A 20126-nucleotide genomic window follows, 5' to 3' on the forward strand; every position below is an offset into this window, starting at 1 on the left:
TGTTCTGGATCAGGCCCTATGCCCCGCCCACCACCGCTGCTCGTGCTAGTTTGACAGGTGAAACGGCAGTGCCTATTAAGATGGTTACCAGAAGAAATATCGGAGACTTAGCTATAAGTTTGAGCCTCAGTCAGACCAAGACTTTTTGAGGAGTTTATTTTGCACTAAAGTCGGCGACTAGAAGACGTATCAGAACGGTAAGCGTAGTTAATTGGTTGGTTAGCTTGTAACTGGCAGTGGCTGACAGTGTTAGTGCTTGTGCTAATGCAAACGGCTAGTTCTCTGCGCTGACTAGCTTTCGGTTAGCGCAGTTAGCATCTTTTATTTGTTTAGGCTGTTTGTTAGCTTGTTACTGGCAGTGTTGGTGGTTGTGCTAATGCAAACTGTTGCTCACTGTACGATTTCTGTCTTCTCAAATGTAAGGATTTGATGCTTTTCTGTGTCATACATAATAGTATACATATAATATTAACACGCATTTTTCACTATTTTCTGGCATTTTATAAACAAAATTTTGAACTGCATAATTACTAAAAATAATTGGGACACTAACAGATAATGAAGATAATTGTTACTTGCTGCCCTAATGTAAACTTCCCCAGACCAAATAAAGAGCAAGAAAGAGTTGTTCTTGTTAAAACAACAACATTCATAATTAATGCTGTAAAACAAGAGCTGCAGAGCTCTTATCAACTGTAACATTTTAGATGCAACTTGTTTTAATGTACATTATCTTTTTGTGACTCGTGATATACTGTTACTGAAATGTAGAATAGAGATCTGTGGGTTTAGACTGTGCGTCTGCAAAACACAAGTCATCATGCTCCACTCGGTTGAGGAGGTTGAAAATGGCATCATGCATAATTACTGAGGCCTCAGAATGGGTTTACAAGTTCTAGTTTAACAGCTATTGATGTAAAGTGATTGTATAAAGCAGAAGACATACCTATACATGTGATGTCTCTTATGTGCAAAAAACATGGCCGGATTAACAAATGGACCTACTGGCCACAGGCCTAGGGGTCGAAAGGTTTCGGAGGCTCTACCCTCCGTTTTCACATTGATAATTTAGGATTTTGTTCATTATCCACTCTGCCATATGGATATATGTGATATTTTCTTTTTTAGTCTTATTTGGGGCCCCATTCCCAATTTAATAGCTTAAAATCATTTGTTATTATTATTTTGTATATTAAGTATTCTTTTGAAACTCCTGCTTCCGTTCTGTTTTTATTCCTGCTGACTTGACACTGGCTGCTGCAGAACATTTAGCATCTCCCTAGCCTCCTGCTGAGCACAGTGATGTGATGAGCTGCCGCCCCCTGCTGGACTTTGTTTGCGTCAAATAAAAAATGCTTTCAAATGACTGAGAGATTGCAGCCGATGTCAGCCACAGAACCACACCCTAACTCCACACTGAAAGCACCTTATGATCTTATTTAATCCACACATTTTCTACCTATTTCTATCTACAAATTAAAGCAGCATATTCTTTTAGCATATTCAATTATGCCCTACAATACTACATATTTTCTATTTTGTTCAGATTTTCAGCATACTTGCAGCTAAAGTAGCTCTCATTTAGACAAAATCAGTGTTCAGACTTTATTGAAGCTGATTTATTTCCATAGAAAATGTGGGTGGAGGCAGACACTGGACATTTTTGATGACTTGCAACACAGTATAAATATACAGTACAAATATAACAAAAGGAAGGAATTGTCATAAAACACCCTTCTTTCCTACTTAGGAGTAATGGTCAGGGACATACATGAATGTAGATGACCTACAAGGCTTTGTGTGTGTGTGTGTGTGTGTGTGTGTGTGTGTGTGTGTGTGTGTGTGTTTGTGTGTGTGTGTGTGAGAGATAGATAGACTATTTAAAAATCAGTTGCCTTTATTTTTTCTTAAAAAAGGAAAATGTCTTGTGCTGAAGGAACTGATGCAAATCTTGTGTATTTTTTTCCTTCATTTGTTTGCGCATTAAAATAGAATTATTATAACATATATGACATGTACACAGAGGCATTCCCACATATGCAAAAACACTTTTACCTACATATACCTAGATAGTTTAATCTGAACAAAACAAAAAAGGTAGGGAGCTAAAAGCACGTACAAAGATCTCTCCTAAAGACAGGATTAAATCAAATAGTCAACACTATATAAGCAGACACGTCACTAAAACATTAATGCACTAGCAACCATCCTACAGTTATTTCACAGCCCCCCTGTCTCTTTGTCTGGATATACAGGCTGATAAAAGGGAGGGTAGCTGAGAAATGTGGGTTACTCAGGGCATCCACTGCACCCTATTAGGAATCTTGGAGAGCAGCGTCAAGGTTAGACCAGTGGGCAGAGGGATGCCATGGCAGGCCGCTTGGCTGAAGTCCTGTGTCAGCTGCTCTCTGTGTCCCGTGTCCAAACAAAGGTGCCAGTATGGAGGTCTGTAAGATCCAAAAAGAGTGAGGAGAGAGGCAGGCAGGGTTGCAGAAGAACAGAAGAAAAATGACTTGAATCTTCTTTGATATTCATTCTGCAGTTCTCTAGTTAAAGGCAGAACATTATTTATTATTAGGTATTAGGAGAAGCAGTAAATCTTAATAATCCTCCATGAATTATCTTTATCAGCTTCTTACCCTCTGTGATTTTATGACTGTTTCCACCTGTTTCCAGTCTTAATGCTGAGCTAACCTGCTGAAGGTGCTAGCTTTATATTTAATGGACAGACATAAGAATGGCATCAATCATCTTATCCTACTTTCTGCCAAAAAATGACCAAAATGCCAAACCTTTCCTGTAGGTAAACGCAGTGAGGGGAATATCCTCTACTACAAGTCCTGCATTCAAAATGATACTCAAGGAAAAGTAGGCTACAGTAGAACAAAATATAAGTATCAAAAGTTAACCTAGTAAACCCCTAACCCTAATGTAAACATAGGAGGACAGGTATAGGATAAACTTAAATGGAAATACTGAACTACCTCAAAAATTATACTTTAGCACTATACTTAGTTACTCTCCACCACTGAGTCACTGAATGGCCTTAATACATTGTACATTTAGTGTACAGTACCCAGTGTATCGCTTGCTGTTTATAGCCTAATGGACTTGATCATTATTTGGGTAATGGCGTACAGTACAAAGTGGTTTTAAGAGGTAATACAGACCCCAAAGTCAACATCTAGTCACTTCATGGCTGAGCTGGTTGGATCATGACCTTGGGTTCAAATGGATTATATAGCAACAACTGACAAAACAAATAACACTTCAAAGAGCAGGTGAGAATGGATGAAATCCCTTGAAGATCAAGCTCCATCAACCTGTCTTCGAGGCTTCTGTAGCTGTAGCTGATGTCCTTTCTTCTTTGCCTCCTTCCCAAAGGTTCAGAATGCGTTCAACTGTTAAGATTTACTGTGTGAGGAGAAATACGGGGCAACACACAGAGCCGTCACCTATACCTATTTAGGAAAGCAGCAACAGCAGAAAGTACGTTACAAGCACTTCCCCGATACCAAGGCCTCAGGATTCTTTTGTGTATGTGTCTGCGTGGAGGCAGAAGGGAGTTGGGTTGCAGCAGAAATAGCACTCCCACCTGCTGAGGATCATTGAGAAAAAAAAAAAAAAAAAAGACAGAACATTTGCTGTCCCCTGCGTCTTCCTCCTTTTATTGCCTTTCATTGCTCACTGAGGTATTGTCTTTTTAGCTCCTGTTCCCCCTCTGTTGTATTTGTGGAAGAAAGCAACACCGGATGGTGTTCGACACTGTAGCACTAATATAACAGGAACTTTGCTGGGGTATGTCAAAACAAAACTGATCTGCCAGTGCCTTGTAAAAAGTTGGGGAAATTAATTTATACTAAAAATTCTCAGAGGCCTGTGGTGTAAGAATTTGTTAATACTGTCAAATGTTTGTTTAAGGTGACTGTAAGGAAATTATTGGAGTGGGGAGGAGTGCTGAGGCTTGAAAAAAAGAAAAAAGCAAGGCTTAGAGTTATTTATATTTCCTTTGCACCCTCCCCCTTGACTAACTACAACACCCTCCCTCAACATGTCAAAATCATACAACAGCAGAGAACTGGTTCAACTCATGTCTTCATTGACTAAAAAGAGGCAAAGCACAAATAATTTAATGGGTATACTATAGTTCAACATTATATTTATGGAACAACGGTTTTCACATAGCCACCAACTGTGCATTCAGGACTTGAATGAATTGTCGCTATCAAATATAGCACATATAACAAAATGGTGAATATTCTAGTCGCTGCTAAATAAACAGTTATTACTCCCACCAAATGAAGTAATTGCCCTTGAATTATATTACACATTAAATAAAATATAAATCTTAGGTGAGAAAACAAAAGGCCCTCACCTTTCTCGCCCTCCATCCCAAATAATTACCTAGTCCCTAATGCATGTTTAATGAGATCATTTTCATGACGTAGCATAAAAAATACAGTATTTAAAGTGAAAATCGGAAGCAAACAGACACAAGAAAATCACTTAACTAAGTTGTAACCTGTTCTTCTTGTTGCAGACAAATTCTCATTTATTTTCACTCTGGTTTGTAATCTCCGGAAAGCCCTCACAACTCACTGAGGTCAAAGGTTTAACATGCACTCCTCCATGTTTTGCGTGGCTCTTCCGAAGATGTCCTTGCAGCTAATGCTCAGTTTACCAAAAACATCTTAGCACTTGCATCAGCTTTATTCCAGTGTAAGCCAGTGGAAAGAAGAGAAACTTGATGCTTGGAGGGGTTAAGTGATTTGCAGGAAGTGTCAGCGCTTGAGCACCTAGATTAGCACTCATGCTCTGAAATCTTGATAAAGCCCAGCCAAGAAATTGTTGACTGCAGAGGTAAATACAAACTTACACATGTAAATGTAAACAGGATAAAGATGTCAGCTGAGGTGAAGAAGTCAGACAGCACAGGACTTTTAATGAACAAAGGAATTTATGAATTTACTAAACTGTATCATCACCGCTCAAACAGTCACTGCCAGAATATTTGGTGAACATCAGCCATTGCAGTAGAGTCAAGTGTTATAAACAGATCAATATCGAATGAACAGTCTTTCACATCTCGGATGTCTGTTTTACATCTTCTTAATGATACTGTTGAGGCAGCTGGTTCCACTGGAAACAGCATTTGAAGGTTTATCTTAACGTGCTTCCTGGTGCAAGTTCTTGCTCCCAAGTGAACTTTGAAACCACTAATTCCCTGTCCACATTTGAATGTGATTTGGCTTTCCTTCCATCTTATTAGTCTCTTTATCATTTAAACTTTTTGTGGATGATTTTAGGTTGTATTTATTGGTGTTTTAAAGATTTTTCCTCTTCTCCTCCTCAACCCACTCTTTGTCTCCCAGTCTATATTTGGTCTAAATTATATTGTACAGGGTAGCTTCACTGTAGTAGCTATTTAAACCCGTTATTCCCCCTCCCCCGCCTCCTCTTCCGTTGAACTCTGAGCCAATGTGGTGAAAATGGAGCAACCTCTTGTTATTTTGGGGCACTACGTAATCACACCATCAACCAGTATTATTTTTTTTTATCATAATAACTGTGGTTAGAGTAAATCAAATGTCATAGGCTAATTCCTGTTATTTAACCTTGATAATGTCACACTGCACTCCCCCCTATGATAAATGCTTATGACAAAAGCCAACAGTCTCTGCATGTCTGCCACACAGATACAGATGTATGGCCTGCATATCATTAACATTTGTACTTGTTGACACGCTTGACTTAATAGTGAATTATTTTCTTGAATCTGGTCTTGTGTGTTGACAGTGTTACTGAATTCATGCTACCACAGTTAAAAGCAGCCTATAATGGGAAAGGAACCAGACCTATTCTTAAATTGTGATTCAGTGCTTTTGCTATGCATGAGGGCTTTGGGTGTGTATAGTTCTCATCAGCTGTATTAGAGAATGGACCCTCTTCTCAGTCCCAGTTCTACTTACTTTAACTGTTACCCATTCATGTAATGACTTATTTGACATGTTTAGTTTCAGGGAAATATGTTTGTTTGTTTTCTTGCTGAGAGTTAAATGAGAAGATTGTTCTATCAGTCTACCATCACCAGCTAGCTAACTTAGCATAGTAGAAAGACCAGAAACAAGGGGAAACGGCTAACACTATCCTACCATCCATCTACCAGCACATCCGAGGCTAATTACAACCATGTCTCCTAGAAACTATATTTATATAAAAATATTTTGCAACAACAAATAGCCTTCATTTTTAAGGAAATGTAATTCTGGTTGGTATATTTTGCAATTTGAAAAAATGTTGATGCTGAATGTATCAGTAAAATGTTCACTGATTTTATTTTTTTCATTTGTTTTCTGAAAAAATATGCAGTCTTACTCATTTTGTACTGGCACCACACGGTTAAGATTAGGGAAAGATCGTGGGCTTGTTTGATACAATAAAAGTCAGTGTTAGTCAGAAATCTGAATCTGTTGCTGTCATTTCCCTGACCTTAACCACAGTGGTTTTGTTGCCTAAACTGAACGACAGATGGGACTCTGGTCTTTGGAATCAACATCCTCTGCTCTGTACACTCACCATCCACCCCGACCACCCCTTGTGACTCAGAAGTAGTTCATAAATAAAGCGCTTCATTCATTAAAAAAATATGTTGTCTTTGAACATAATCCAGGCAGTGACTGTCATTACAACATACTTGGGAAACCGATTTAGTAGAGTAAAAACCTAAGTTCTAGGATATGGGTTTTCTAAGTAACATATATAACATATATATCAAACTATATCTAGTTTGTGTAATACATATAAAAATCAATTGTCCCCTATAAAATTAATGATTATACAGTTTGTTTTTGTATGAATTTAACAAACAGAAACTGTATTCATTAATTGGCTTTGAAGGTGCTACTAGGTGGATTTTGTTACCTATGTACAGAGCCAAGCTAGCTGTTTCCCCTTGTTTCCAGACTTTGTGCTAAGCTAAGCTGACCAGCTGCTGGCAACAGCTACATATTAATTAACACAAAAGTAAATAAGCCTCGACCTAAGGGTTACCAACTCTTCTTTTAAGTTATAGGCTACTCATGAATGTGACAGACACAATGATATCAATATTTGTGACCGTTACATGACTTAATGTAATTTCACCATCATTCCAAGGAAAAACAATACGATTATTTCTAGATAAATACCAATACGGTAATGCTCATTATTTATTATTACACTTCCCTGGTGTTGTCGCAGCGTCAGGGGAGGTGATATTTCTTGCTTGGTCTCATGCCAGCACATTCTTGGGACCAGACGTTATATCTGCTGTCCACTCGTCACACGGGCTCACATAAAAAGCTGCCCATTGTCTTCAGCAGCCGCTGTTTGACTCTCCACACCTCTGCAGTCACCCATTCACAGGTAACAAAATTATTGTTTTTAGTGTATTGTTCAAGTATTTAAACCTTTCTGTGTGTATAGAACAACTGTATTTGTAGTGTTGTCATTTTATAAAAGCCTGAATAAGTATTGCCAGAGCTTTTTGAATATTTTAGACTAGTTGATAAAACTTATTATAGACAATAGGGCAGTGTTTTACCAGTTTTACAGAGGTAAAACTTCTATTTCAGTAAAACATAATCAATAATCATAAAACAATCTGCCCAATGAGTAGACTCGATCACCAGATCTTTTGCTTGTGACTTCTGCTTCTGCTGTGTTGGATTCTGTCAGTTATCAGATACAGATGGTGTAGCTTTTAACAAAGTTGTTGAGCTGTCATTAATCATACAGCAAAAAAGTGAGACGATCCTTGATAAAGTGGAGGGCATTGTTCTCCACATATCCTTGCTTTAATCTTGTTGTCAGAGGATGCTGAGGACTTTGTGTGCTATGTGGCGCCTTGATGGGTCAAATTACAATGTGGTTCAATGGGGTGACGCATTATCCCTAAACTGTACTAATGCATACCACTGTGTCTCTTATGTGTTGTTTGTTGTTGTGAAACTAAAACATAGTGTGAGGTAAGAACATTTCTGTTATCCTCCATCTCTGAATGCTACTGTGATGGTTCATATTTGTGTAACTGATTGAACTGCTCCTGATTGAAAGAAAGCTAAATTTGAGATAAACAGAACCTATTTTATTGTCTCACCTAAACCTCATTATGATTGCCAATAGCATCATTGCCCTCATTTGTCACTGTTTGCTGTTTCAGGAGCCTGACAGAGTCAGCGCGATGAATCCCAAAGGGGATAAGGTGAGCCAGTTATATTCTACAGTGTTAATCCTCCATGCATGGAGAGGGGACACATTGTCCTTATGCACATGGCAAAGAACTGGCAGTGGTTATCTGTCAGATTTGTTATCTGCCTCCCTGAGAGCTTTCCCCTTGACTGCATCCTAATAATAAAGCATTATCTTTTCACATGTTGCTGCAGTAAGTGTTGTCGAGTTTGATGCTCACAGGTCCTTCCATACATATTTTACTGTACATGTACCACGCATAATGTACTTTTTACTTCTGGTGAGCTGAGCAGGAACATCTCAGAGTTATTTCATTATAAAAGTCCTCAAAGAAACTGAAGTTTGTAAAGATCAGTTTTAGTAGAAAGATGTTGATGCAACTCATTGCAAGGTGTAGCCTACTTGTATACTCTCTCTATCTATCTATCTATCTATCTATCTATCTATCTATCTATCTATCTATCTATCTATCTATCTATCTATCTATCTATCTATATATATAAAATGTGTGTTCCCCTTTAAAAAACTGAATAATGTCAATGACTGTTGATTTACGACCAAAATTTAATTCTCTATTTAATTGTGACATTATATTGACAAAAACCTTTTTCCACAGCCGAAGTCGAAGATTTCGGCTTCTCGCAAGCTCTCCCTCAAGGTGAGTAGAATATATATCAGATGATATATCAGTGGTTCCCAGCGTTTTTTGATGAACACTTACCGTGTTCCATTATGTGTTCATTTGAAATGAATGAACTAGATATCATCTAACTAACAATTATATAAAACATAATGTTTTCATACGATTGAATGTCAATATTGTGGTAATTTATATATATATATACTATTACTGCTCCTACGAATGGCGGAAGACATTTCAACCATTTCTCCATTAGCTTGTTTAGCTAACCATGTCAGCTGTTTATCCATTACTTTTAGCTATTTCACTATTCATCCTTTACTTTTACCTTTTTTTTTTATATTTCAACCATATATCTTGACTATTACTTTAGGCTAACTACTTCAACCATTAGCTAACATATCAATGATTTCATCCATTATTTTTAGCCAATTATTGCAAGTGTTTGTTATTTTTAGCTAACCTATTTTTAGGTTCTGCTTGTTTGCTAACTGGTATTCACACACAGTCACAGCACATGGTGTTAAGGTATTACAGCTGACTCCAACTGTAAATTCAACCGTTATATCTTTTTGTCGTCTATTGAAATAAATTTGGAGAAACTTTGAGTCTGTTGAGGATTTCCATGCCCTGTTTTGAATGATATCTGTTTTGTCCAATCAGATGCTTCTCCTCACAAGAGCCTGTGAGGATTTGGAGAGGGAAAGGCAGGAGAGAGAGGAAGAAAAAGTACGGTATCTAGGAGAGAAGTTGCCCCCTTTGCAACTGTCTGGACTGTCACCGGATGAGTTACAAGTAAGGGTCATAAACCACAAAAAAACAGCTTTTTTTCCCCCCACATGAGAAAATGTATTAACATATTTGAGTAATATTTTTTTTACCCTCAGAATCTATGCAAGCAGCTTCATTCAAAAATTGATGTTGTGGATGAGGAGAGATATGACTGTGAATCCAAAGTGAGCAAGCACAACAAAGATGTAAGTCTCTGAACATCTTCCTTATTATCTTGCACAGTGCAGTCAATATTTTAAAATGAAAAAAAGTTTTTCTCTTTTGCTTGAAACCAGAGAATAAAACCTGGAGATCAAACTTTGACTTCTTGAAAGTTTGCTTAATGTACTGTATTCCAGCACAAATCTATGCAATGTAATTGTTGCTACAGTTTTAGCAAATTCAGTCCTTTAGAAAAAGGCTTGGTCAGTAAAATTCAGAACTTCCCAGAAGCATGAACGGTTGATTTTTGCTGTAGCTGTTTTCGTGTTTGTTTCTGTAACTCTGTCATATTTTATTTTAGATCCATGAGCTGAAACTGAAGGTACAGGACCTTGGAGGCAAGTTCAAAAAGCCTGCCCTGAGAAAGGTGAGGGTGTCAGCAGATGAGATGATGAGAGCTCTTCTGGGCTCCAAACACAAGGGCTCAATGGACCTCAGAGCCAACCTCAAGTCTGTGAAGAAGGAGGATGTCAAGCAGGACAAGGTAACAGACTCAGTACTCCCAAACCTTTAGTCTTTTAGTGTGATGGTTCTCACAATACCTTGATGCTTCCTACTGCACACAAATATTGATTACTAGGGAAAGATAATTCATCTCCTCAGGAATAAGATGTGTTTTAATTTTTATTTCCATTTTTCTCTTCAATCCCAGGTGCTTACTAGTGAAGTGGGTGACTGGCGTAAGAATGTGGAGGCCATGTCAGGCATGGAGGGCCGCAAGAAGATGTTCGATACAGGCGGCGGAGGACAGTGAGACACTGATGAGTTAAAAGCAGGAAAAAGAAACTGGCTAGACAGAAATATAGAATAATGATCTCAGCGCTAATTGACTTAGGAATTAAGCATAAAGGTCAAAAGCATGTACAACCCCCAGTTCATCAGCTGTGCCTCCATTTGCTTGGTGGCCGTTTCCTAAGCAATAACTCAAAGCACTTAAAGTGTACGATGAGTAGAGACCTGGAGTTTTTTATTACCATTTTTGTTTTGTTATGACATCTTTAGAAAATTAAAGTGGATCCGAATAAACATATATTGTTTCAGTCTTTGATGTTCCATATCTGTACTTGACTTTATCATGTTTCATTTTATTGGCACTCATTTGTTTATGTGCGGCATGCGAGAGGATGGAAAGCAGCTTAGCTGATGATGGATTAAAAAAAGGAGGATGAAAAGTCAAGGGAGGGGGAACAACAGGTGTTACCTACCTAAATTCAACTTCGTAGTGTTTAAATAGATCTTGCAGACACATCCATAAAAAGAGGAGTGAAAGAATGTTTTAAAGTAAACTCATTCAATTGAAATTGGATATAACAAATAGAGTCTCATGATAAAATAAAGATGAAGCTTTGGGAATTTTGAATGAGCAATGAGGTCATTAAATTCAAAAGAAAATCAGCTTCCAATATGATTATAACCACCAAGTAAGTTTTTTTGGCCATTATCAGAATTATGTTTTGCTCATTTAAATTTCAGAAATAATTAACAGAATGTACTTTGGAGTTTAATAGAACTACTTCTTGATGTGTTATATTTAAAGTAGTTTGATGATAGAAATAAACCGCAGGAGATGTGACTTTCCACCAGATGGTGAATCTTCAAACACCTGGGCCTGAGTATTTTTAGCCATGTTGTTGTCCTCCATAACTCCTAGCCTTGGAAAGCAAAACTTGAGCTGGATAGTACAACCCGCTGCCATTGTTGTCCTACACATTGCATGCATGCATGTGCTTCTGCTGTATGTGTCAGTGGGTTGACTCACGGTTTCCACTCAGCCATTGCTATTTGAAGTATGATAGTTACACCAACAATAGCCTAAAGATCCCTGAATGTGCGCTTCAGTTGGTTTATTGTACGTCTTTATGGGCTGTTTATGGAAAGAAGAGCGTTTTAAGAGCAAGTACACGTCACTCCAACATGTCAAAGTCCACTAACACACACTCATAGTCTGGGGGATAACAATGTCTGATGATTGTGTGACATATGAATGATGAAAAGTCCGACATTGGTGCTCATGTTGAAAAGCTGATATATAGCCTCTTGTCTGCCCTTGTGCTCAGTCTTGGCAAGCTGGTAATGAAAAGTCTGGATACATGCTCTGTGTTTCTATAAATAAACAGGCACTGATGAGAGCGACCTTCACATGGAACAAATGTTCCAGATGTGATATCCAGAGTGCATTCATGTCAACACCACATGATGGTGTCTGTTAAATACAATGCAAAGGTCATGATGCTGGAGTCTCCCAGGAAACTTGTTGAGATGACAAACACATTCAAGTGTGGCTTGATGTGCCAAAACCACAGGCAGTGTCAGTGGAGTGCAACACACTGGTCACACTTGTGCTGTTCAGTTAGTGCCACTTGGTGGCAGTCAACAATTGCTGTAATATTTCTACTGTGGTAAATATTAAAAAACAGATAACTGAATAGTATGTATTCAGCTTTGGAAATTCACTAAGACACCGAAAATGGTCTCATAATTGGTCTTTAGTTTAAAAATTCTGTTTAAATTTTTGTGGCACATGCAATTTCTGATTTTTCAATAATAAGTTTCCAAAATGAAAAGTCTGAAAGGAAAGCAAATGCATTTTATTTTATCTAGTAAGTTTAAGTTTGACAGACAATTGCTCCTCTTAGAGAAACTGAAACTCACTACTGCAGCACCTGGGGGAAAAGCCTTAAATTTTATTAATGGAAAAATGTTAGTAGAAGAAAGTTGAGTCAGTTCCTGCCTGTTGCAGAGTAAAACACAGATGCTAAGTGTTATCACCATGCTTTACAGTCCTCGAGATAGAGAACATCCTGTTTTAGTGATACTATACCTGGGAGTTAGTCAACGCTGTCTTAGAACCAACAGTTGTATTTCTAGGCTATAAAAATAAAACTGACATTAAAAAAAAGAAAAACATAGAGAAACTCCCTCTAGCTATTCCCTCATGTTTTACAACTCTTGATCCACATTCTTGAGGAGAAAGGAAACTGTATTTCCACAAGTTGTGAGATGGAAGAACAAGTGGAGCCTGACAATAAATAATTACCACTGTGGCTCAAAGCAGTGCCAGCTCATTTCACTCATGAAAAAACCCAAAAGGAAAAGAAAAATGAGCGTTAGTCTGCAAAGAAAACACCGAAGCAGATTACAGTGTTTGAGTGTGTATGTGCGTGGCCTGATGAGGAAGTGTGATTGATATCATACAGCACGAGCTGTGTATTTATTGCTGCTGGGACCTGGAGGGAGCTGGTGTTTGTGTGTGTGTGTGTGTGTGTGTGTGTGTGTTTGTGTGTGTGTGTGTGTGTGTGTGTGTGTGTGTACAATATTGAGTTGACAGTAACAGAGGGTGGCCTGGTGATTAGACAGACTGCCCTGTGACTGGAAGCTGCAGGCTTAATCCTTAATGTTGTGTACGCAAGCAGTCATGTGTCTTGTCAAAATGTCCTTCAGCAAGATAGTGTATAGGGTGAGCCTGTGAGTAGAAGTCACAATAAAAGTGGCATTTTGGGAGCATCTAGCTTCTGTAGTGTGATGTATTTCCTGTTCAAACATGTCTACAATGACTGATGCTGGTTATTTTGCCAGTATTATGAGGTTTCGTGAGTCTAGCTATATTTTAACTTATAGCACATAAGCCTGTATTTTCTCTCTTTTTAACTTATGAAATCATGATCTAACCTTACATGCAAAGTAGTCAACAAGCACACACCTGAAAAATGGCTTAAAAATAAAATGATTACTGATCTTAAAACCTTTTGATTACAATCATGATCCTGTCTTTTCAAAATTAAGTGATAAGTGATGCTGAACCAGATTCACAAAGGCACAAACATGGTAATAAAAAATGCAGAAATTTGTTTTTTTGCCTGTTTTTTAATACTTTTATTTTTTATCCTGGTACAAAAAATACTGCCACAGTGATGCTTGGCAACAAGGATGAACAGGATGAATTAAAGGCTCTTTTATAGAAGCTGCTCAATAAACAGGTTTGCAGTAGACAATGTGGAGACGGAGAGGGTCAGATAAACAACTCAAAGAGCAGGGCAGGCCAGCTGCAGACGAGCAGTTTAAAACTCAGACAAATTATACTCAACGGTTCAGGTAAACACAGGGCTGGAGCTGACAGAATGACCAGATTCTCTCTTGCTCTCGCACCTGTAGCTTTATCCTCAATCTTTTAGCATTATATCATCATGTGCATAATGTATGATGCATTTATGCAGGCTTCATGTTTAAAATGAGACAGTGTCAGCCAAAGCCAGCTACGTTACCTATGCATCATGAAGCAGGAAGTTGCACAACTAATACATTGTTTTCTGAGAAAGCAAGTGAGGATTTATTCATTAACTTCCCCACTTTTACATTCCCTCATTGGTTTGGGGCTGCAAACTATGAAAAACCTATTTTTTCTTTAACCTTTGGGCTCACGCGTCACTAAAGTAGCTACTGTATGTGTTCACAGCTTTCTGTGGTGATGTGACAAATAAGCAGCTTGAGGCAAATCCTGTTTCTTTCTATATTTGGAGGTAATGACACCGAAAAGGAGCTTTAAAAAAGCATTAGACTGGTAGATTCAAGGGTTTGAACTGAGCAAGACACACACACATGCAGTATATGCAATATGCTCCCACTCAGTCAAAAAATGTTAATTGGATTCGGCGTGAATCTCTTTCCAACCTCAATGAAACATTCATGGGAAGCAGATAGAAATGACTGGAAACAAAAAGGATGAAGATCCCTTTGACCCGGCGAAAAGGTTAAGAGTTAACTTCACCTCAATTGAACTCAAACTAAAAGTTGCCAAATGGGGCAATCTCAGTATTTTTGTATTCTACCTCATATTTAAATATCCATATAGTAATGGTTTCTAAAATCATATGCAGAGAAGCTGAATATAATGTAACATTTGGTGTATCTACTGAAAATTGTCTTTTTGCTGGACAGCAGTAGACTAAGAATAATAGTTGAATATTCTTTTTGAGGATGACTTGTAACTTTTGTCTGTGGAATACAGATGGAAAATATCCTTTTGGCTGACTTTGGTTCATCCACAGCAAAGGTTATTAATCAGTACTGTTCTTCTTAAAGGAGCTATTTGAAAGTTTTACGACTGTGACATAGCAAACATCAACACAAACAGCTGTTTACTTACCAGTCTAGAAGAAATGTTGCGAGTTCAGTATCAAAATTCATTCCTTTACTTCCTAAGAGCTGTCTCCAGTAGTGGAAAGCAACGCCAATGTTAACTCTATCACGTCTTTTCTTCCACTGAAGTTAGCACACTAACCAGCTAGCTCTCTTCACTTTCTCACTATAGCCTCCAAACTGCCCAGATGACATGGCCTATTGTAACCTTCTATCTTGTAAACGCAACAATGGCTGAGGCTCTTGTCAGGGGACATTCATCACCATTTGCTCTCAGCAAAGACACACGTAGTAGTGGAGAAAACATACAAAGAGCCCCTTTTAAATTAACCAATAAATAAATAATGTGTCATATTATGTTTCTCCAAATTTACAAAACCAAACATGTTCAAGCAGGACTAATCAGTTCTGAGCTGTAAACACAAAGTTGACACATACTACCTGTTGATCATCTAGCTGCCTCCTTTTAGCTCTGTTTTAGTCTACACCAATTCCTGACAAAAATATTTGGGTCTTAAGTGGTTTAACTAGTCAATAACTTTGTGACTGGCAGGCAGTGTACGGTGGATTTATAAGAGCTTTTTTTTCTGAAAACAGCAGGCAGCTAGCTGTTGCAGCAGGAAACAAGGTTCACGACAGTGGTGAGAGTGAACGTTAAAGCTGCTGACTGTAAAACCAAAACAATGAGCTGAAAGATGCTAAAACGCTCTGCTCAGCTGAGGGGAACAACAAAGTTGGGTGATAATTCTTGACTCTTTCACTTCACACATACTCATTTAAACCGTTGTTAATACAAAATATTTAGAGCAGGAAGGATGCATTAAGTGGAAGAGTGGAGGGCTCTCCACATTACACAAGTAATTTCTGTGTTTTTATGTGTTTCTCCCACATAAGAGGTTTCAGGGCTGTTTCATCAGCTTCAGTGGTGGTTCACAGCAGGTCAGGCCTCATCCCACCTACCTGTGATGGGCTTTGGCTTATCTTCATTCCCTTTTATATTCGCCGTGCTGAACATGCTAGAGGGAGTCTATAAGTCACAGAGGAAAGTGAGTCAATATGGGAATGAGATGCAGAATATTGGCAGATTTTTCTTAGTTGTGACATGACGTATTCACACACCTTTTAATGGACTGTGTGAATTGCTCAGAATTGCTTTTCAATATAGTAAAAGCCCAACAGTTCCCAATGAGGATTTGTTACTGTCATCACAGTGTGCTCCTTCACCAAACGCAATTCATTCACCTTTAAACATGTTTTGCTTCTCTCCAAAATTAAGAAAGTCTTCATGAAATTCTCAATGAAGACCCTGATGAAAATTGTACCTCTGTATTTCTCAGTTTGGGAAAAGCTCAACATAAAACTGAACAATCAATCACGTTTAAATATGCAGCCAATGTGCATAATCCCAGCACCGCACCATCCACTCTTTTTCACCCATCACATCTGATGTCTTAAGTTAATCTACAATAGGTACCCGTGGCCTTGTTCCCCTCTTGTTATTGATCTTTTCTTAGCCAATCGGGAAGGAGAGGAGGCTGATGGGTATTGGTTTTGGACACCAAAGCTGGCCAGAGGTCAACAAGATGCACCCATTAAATATTCCCCTTGCTTTAATCAGGTTTAAGCTTTCAAAAGGACTACAAATAAAAAATACAGTACAAATCAGATCTTATATGCAACTTTTGAACGTCATTTTATTTGTTAGTTTCAGTTCAGTTGTATTTAATAAAATATTTATTCAACTTACCCAGTTTAAAACTACTGTTAATTTCTGGGAAAACTAAACCTAGGTGCTGCCATTGCCACAGGAATCAAAGTCATTTTTTCGTGGCACGCGGGGAGAAACTTGCTCAGCCGATCCTTCATTGCCTCAGGTCTCCCTGGAGCGACTGTGTCTCAATAAATTATTAATAGTGATGTTGGAATCTTTACACCATGGAAGATGTTGTTTCATCCAACAACCATGGAGGTACAAGTTTGCACAAACAGCTACTATTTGGCAGCAGCACCGAACATTATGTAAGCTATTGTTGTCCAAACCTTCAAGAAGTCCCTGTGGTTTTTAAAAAACACTGCTCCCTATCCCAGGAAAATGTGTCACTTACGACATCGCTGGCACTAAATAAAATTAACTATTAACTAAACTGTACAAATTATTATGGACACCCATAGTTACAAGTCCCTTTTACATAACCCCCATCTTACTTGACTGAGTACTTGAAACTCCTTCTGTTACTCGTCTCCTTTTATCTCCATCTCCTCCACTGTGCAGAGACATTAGGGCAAATCAATAAAGAATAATGGGTTTTACCTGGACTCACTTCAGCAGTGAGCTTCATGAAAAGAGTCTGCAGCGTTTTCTGCCTTCAGTGTGGGCCTCTCTTACTCTCATTGGGTTAAACAGTAATTTTGAACTAATAGAAATATCTACAAGAAATCTTTTTCCCCAAATGCTGTCAAGGTAATACCTGAAACTAGGATTCAGTAGAATAGCATACAGTTTGGTGGCAGTGACTTTGCTGCAGTTTTTTGCAGCTGTAGGTTGATGTGACATGGTGTATAGAGTAGACTTGTGTATTGTGAGCTGTATTTTTTATCAATGTGTATGCTGAGACGATGCATTGTCATATGTACTGTGTATTGAATTTATTTATTTTTATTACATCTATGGTGAAACTAAAGGTAAATTTCCAATTTGTGGGTATCAAAGTTTTCGTATTCATACTCGTATTCGTACACGTATTCATACTCCTACTTATAAAAATTGAAATTGAAATTAGACATCTTTAAGCTTCTGAATCAGTTGATATTTTTATCTTTAGTCACCCTAAGCAGCCTGGCTCGGGGGTGGCAATATTGTTTGGCAGGTCCATGTATTTGGCCCATATTGAAATGTTAGAGCAAATATCGGGCTGATTGGCCTGGAAGTTTGTCCAGATAACCTTGGCGATCCTCTGACTTTTTCATCCGGCAATCACCAGCAATTAGATTCAAAGTGAAATATCTCAACAGTTATTGGATGGATTGCACACTCTTATTAGTCTTGCTTGTATTAAAAGATTACCTTTAGAGCCCATATTTACCCATAATGATATTTATGTTGGAATTAAAAAACCTTGAAATGTTGTGTTAAGACAGCTGTATGCTGTGTAAATACTAAATAAGTGTTTGCCACTTGGCTAAATCATTTAGTGCTGTTCTGACCAGCTGCTCATGGTGGCAATAACTTGGTGACTTGCTCATGTGTCACTAATGAAGTGTAGCGTTGCAAGTAATCAATCTCTACCTGACTTTAATTGCTTTATCTTGTCGCCTGCTCTTATCGCTCTTAATGTCATAAATGCGCCAAAGTCCTTGGAATTTTTTTTATCCGTTACCCCTCTGCATCATGTTTTTGCTACGGGAACTTGCCTGACTTTTTGGCATCGTTCACAAGCAAAAAAAAGATGATGACCGCTTCAGTTTTGATGAATCTTTCCTTTTTCAGTGTGTTTTTTTCTTTTCAAAAATTTTTGTGCCAAAGGGGTAGTAATGACACATAAAACATCTATAACCAATGACTCATCTTAGGGCATAAAATCTCTTATATTCTGAGTCAAGTCGGGTGCAAGCAACAAGTCATTTATCAATATTAATGAGTAGCACTGCCCCCCAAAAGAGCTAAAGAATAGAGATCTTTTTCTTTTTTTTTTTTGAAGATTGAGGGAAGGTGAGGAATCACTCCAATGCATGTGGTGATAGAATGAATAAATGGAAACTTTTCAAATATGTATGTAGGTGCTGAGTGCCATGGCTATTCAAAAAACAAAGGCAGGAGAGCTTATTTGTGCCAGACACTCTTTGTTTCGAAAGACAAACTGTCTGTTTCTCCGAATGTTGCATGGGTTCACAACTGTGCGCTCAGTGTGTGTCTGTTAGACTGTGCATCAAAAGCCAGTGAATAATGAGAGAGAAAATGCAGCTGGTCTACTTTCAACTTAGCAACACACCCGAGATACATCCGCACTCTGGGGAGTAAGCCTATATTGATATAACACAGTTTTGAAATTAAAAGTTCTGGAGGAGGATCGGAAGACAGGGCAAAACTTCAACACTGCCAACCAACTTTTAAACTTTTCTCTTTCAGGAGTGACGAATCAGAAATGGGAATCTGAATGTCAGTGGTCTCTATAAGGTTGTACAGGTTTTAAATTTGATGAAATTCAAATTCAAAGTATAGGTTTGTGTGTATTTTTTCTAAAAGGGCACCTAAAGTTTCTCATCTTCAGATGCAGAGTAACTTGAGTATTCATATCACACTTTGAGCCCTGTCCTTGTCGTTTCAGATCAAGGATGTGTGACCCTCTCAGGCTTCAGACTCCTCTGTGAGGTAATTGGTGTTAAAGGTGGGTTGCACCTCCTCCAGCAGAGAGTCCATAATAAGTAAGGCTGAACCTTGCAGATGTCACCCAAGCGCCAAAGTCACTGCTGGCTCCATTTCCATTTTAACAATCCCGCTGCAAAACTCATTTTTGGCTCCGTCCAGCCATGTGTCGCTGGGCGGATGCGCTCGCCGTTTTTCACTTCATGCAGCTTGTAAAGAAGCCATATGGAGGGAAGGACTTGGCTGCACCCGCACTAGCTTGCCACTGTGGTCCTAGTATTTCACTGTCTCAAGGTCATTTGATATTTATATTTCCCCTGAGCTTCTTTAAAAGAAGTTTGATGGAACTTTTAACAATGTCTTTGTCAAGAGAAAATAATTATAAAAAATAATCTATTTAGTTTTTTTCTCTGTTCTCATAACAAAAAGCATTCATCACAGCATATCATTAATGCCATTTCTATTCTGGATGGATTTGGCAGACTGTCATTTGCTTCATTAGACTCTGACACTAATTAACAGTAATTTACTCATGCTGAATGTGGGCACCCTTTGGGTTTCAAAAAGTCCGATCATGAATAAACATCAGTTTTCCGTTTGAATTGTCTTGTCAGTGTAAAAAGTTCTGTCAAACAAAAACACAATTAATTAGGCCTATTACACATGCAAACATAATTTCTTTGGCATTATAGAGGAGTATCAATTCCTGCAAATTTCAATGCAAAAAGTGACTCCGAACCATCACACTACAGCGACCGGAGCAGC

General features: G+C 38.2%; 2 protein-coding genes across 2 annotated transcripts in view; both read left to right on the top strand.

The window, feature by feature from the left end:
- The first annotated feature begins 58 nt into the window (after nucleotides 1-58).
- The window catches only part of iqsec3a (IQ motif and Sec7 domain ArfGEF 3a), a 121259-nt gene continuing 101191 nt past the window's right edge, over nucleotides 59-20126 (top strand). Inside the window, exons 1-3 of the mRNA XM_056367585.1 lie at nucleotides 59-197; nucleotides 19125-19172; nucleotides 19324-19383. The gene's annotated coding sequence lies outside the window, so the exon portion shown is untranslated. The remainder of the gene's footprint in view (nucleotides 198-19124; nucleotides 19173-19323; nucleotides 19384-20126) is intronic.
- LOC130163409 (troponin I, slow skeletal muscle-like) lies at nucleotides 7258-10905 on the top strand. Its single transcript, XM_056367592.1, has 7 exons — nucleotides 7258-7404; nucleotides 8201-8242; nucleotides 8846-8887; nucleotides 9533-9664; nucleotides 9757-9846; nucleotides 10164-10346; nucleotides 10515-10905. Exons 1-7 carry the CDS (start codon nucleotides 7273-7275, stop codon nucleotides 10614-10616), a joined length of 723 nt encoding a protein of 240 aa, XP_056223567.1. The 5' UTR covers nucleotides 7258-7272; the 3' UTR covers nucleotides 10617-10905.

This window comes from Seriola aureovittata, chromosome 22 (assembly GCF_021018895.1).
Source record: "Seriola aureovittata isolate HTS-2021-v1 ecotype China chromosome 22, ASM2101889v1, whole genome shotgun sequence".
NCBI classification, from domain to species: Eukaryota; Metazoa; Chordata; class Actinopteri; order Carangiformes; family Carangidae; genus Seriola; species Seriola aureovittata.

Excerpts from the sequence above, each read along its gene's own strand:
- LOC130163409 (XM_056367592.1), top strand. The coding sequence starts at position 7,273 with ATGCCAGCACATTCTTGGGACCAGACGTTATATCTGCTGTCCACTCGT. Across the intron at positions 7,405-8,200 it reads CTGCAGTCACCCATTCACAG|GAGCCTGACAGAGTCAGCGC; the intron begins GTAACAAAATTA and ends TTGCTGTTTCAG. Across the intron at positions 10,347-10,514 it reads AGGATGTCAAGCAGGACAAG|GTGCTTACTAGTGAAGTGGG; the intron begins GTAACAGACTCA and ends CTTCAATCCCAG.